This window comes from Neodothiora populina, assembly GCF_041146345.1.
Source record: "Neodothiora populina strain CPC 39397 chromosome Unknown canker_contig_1, whole genome shotgun sequence".
Taxonomy (NCBI): Eukaryota; Fungi; Ascomycota; class Dothideomycetes; order Dothideales; family Dothioraceae; genus Neodothiora; species Neodothiora populina.
In genome coordinates, this window is record NW_027191419.1 from 29,490 (window position 1) to 30,361 (window position 872).

The 872-nt window shown below is 49.3% G+C and overlaps 1 protein-coding gene across 1 annotated transcript; it reads right to left on the minus strand.

Annotated features, from left to right (window-relative positions):
- Nucleotides 1-246: 246 nt before the first annotated feature.
- On the minus strand, nt 247-606 carry AAFC00_000007 (uncharacterized protein; the record flags this gene model as incomplete). Its single annotated transcript, XM_069347470.1, has 1 exon — nt 247-606. One exon carries the CDS (start codon nt 604-606, stop codon nt 247-249), a length of 360 nt encoding a protein of 119 aa, XP_069196177.1.
- Between the last annotated feature and the right edge of the window lie 266 nt (nt 607-872).

Below are 872 nucleotides of genomic sequence, written 5' to 3' on the forward strand. Positions count from 1 at the left end.
GTCCTCTGAATCGAACTATCGCCATTCGAATTCGCGTTCCTCGCACCTGATCTGATAATGAACGTCGGTTCCAGAAGACAGCTCTTTAAAGGAATGTCAGAAGCTGCTGAACCATAATGCATCACTGCTAAGTATCGATGCGCCATTCTGATGGATGACAGGCAGTCGTCGTTCTTGTTGTCTGTGCTGCCTGGCTCTACGAAGATTGAGCGATGATACGAAGCGGTTTATCTCGCTACGTCTCGCCTAGTTGGGACAATCACCGGCAGAAGAGTATGAGCTGAGTGCGTTGGAGCCTCCATTGCCGTTGGTAGTTTGGAAACACTGGCCGACTGGCACGCTGTCCGGTCCATGCACACACTTGCGGAGTGTCTGCGCTCCAGCACAAGCTTGGCGCGAATAGGCTGTCAACTGCTGGGAACTTCCTCCCTGAGTTGTAACTTTCAGAGACTGAAACCCGCCAGGGTACTTGCAGGTGTTGTCATAGACGTTGATAGAGCGAGCGGAGCCGGTGCAGTCCTTCGTGTCGTAAATATCAACGACATATGCCTGGGAAACTGCCGAAATGCCAGCGGTGGCGACGAACAAGGATTGGAAGAACTTCATGATGTCGGTTTGCAAAGTGGATCGTTGTGGTATATGTGGATGAATGTAGGATAATGTGGAGAGGTTGTACAGTAATGTAGTAAGTTTGGTAGTCGAAGAGCTATTTGTGAGATTGTTGTTGGTATCGAAGTCATCGCTGCAAGCTATCCCTTTATATACCATCGTCGACAGAAAGGATTACTTTGCGAGTCCTAGGATAGTATATCAGCCCCATCGATCATTACCTAATCGGTCGCCAGCACTGCTTTGACCACGACAATATGGTC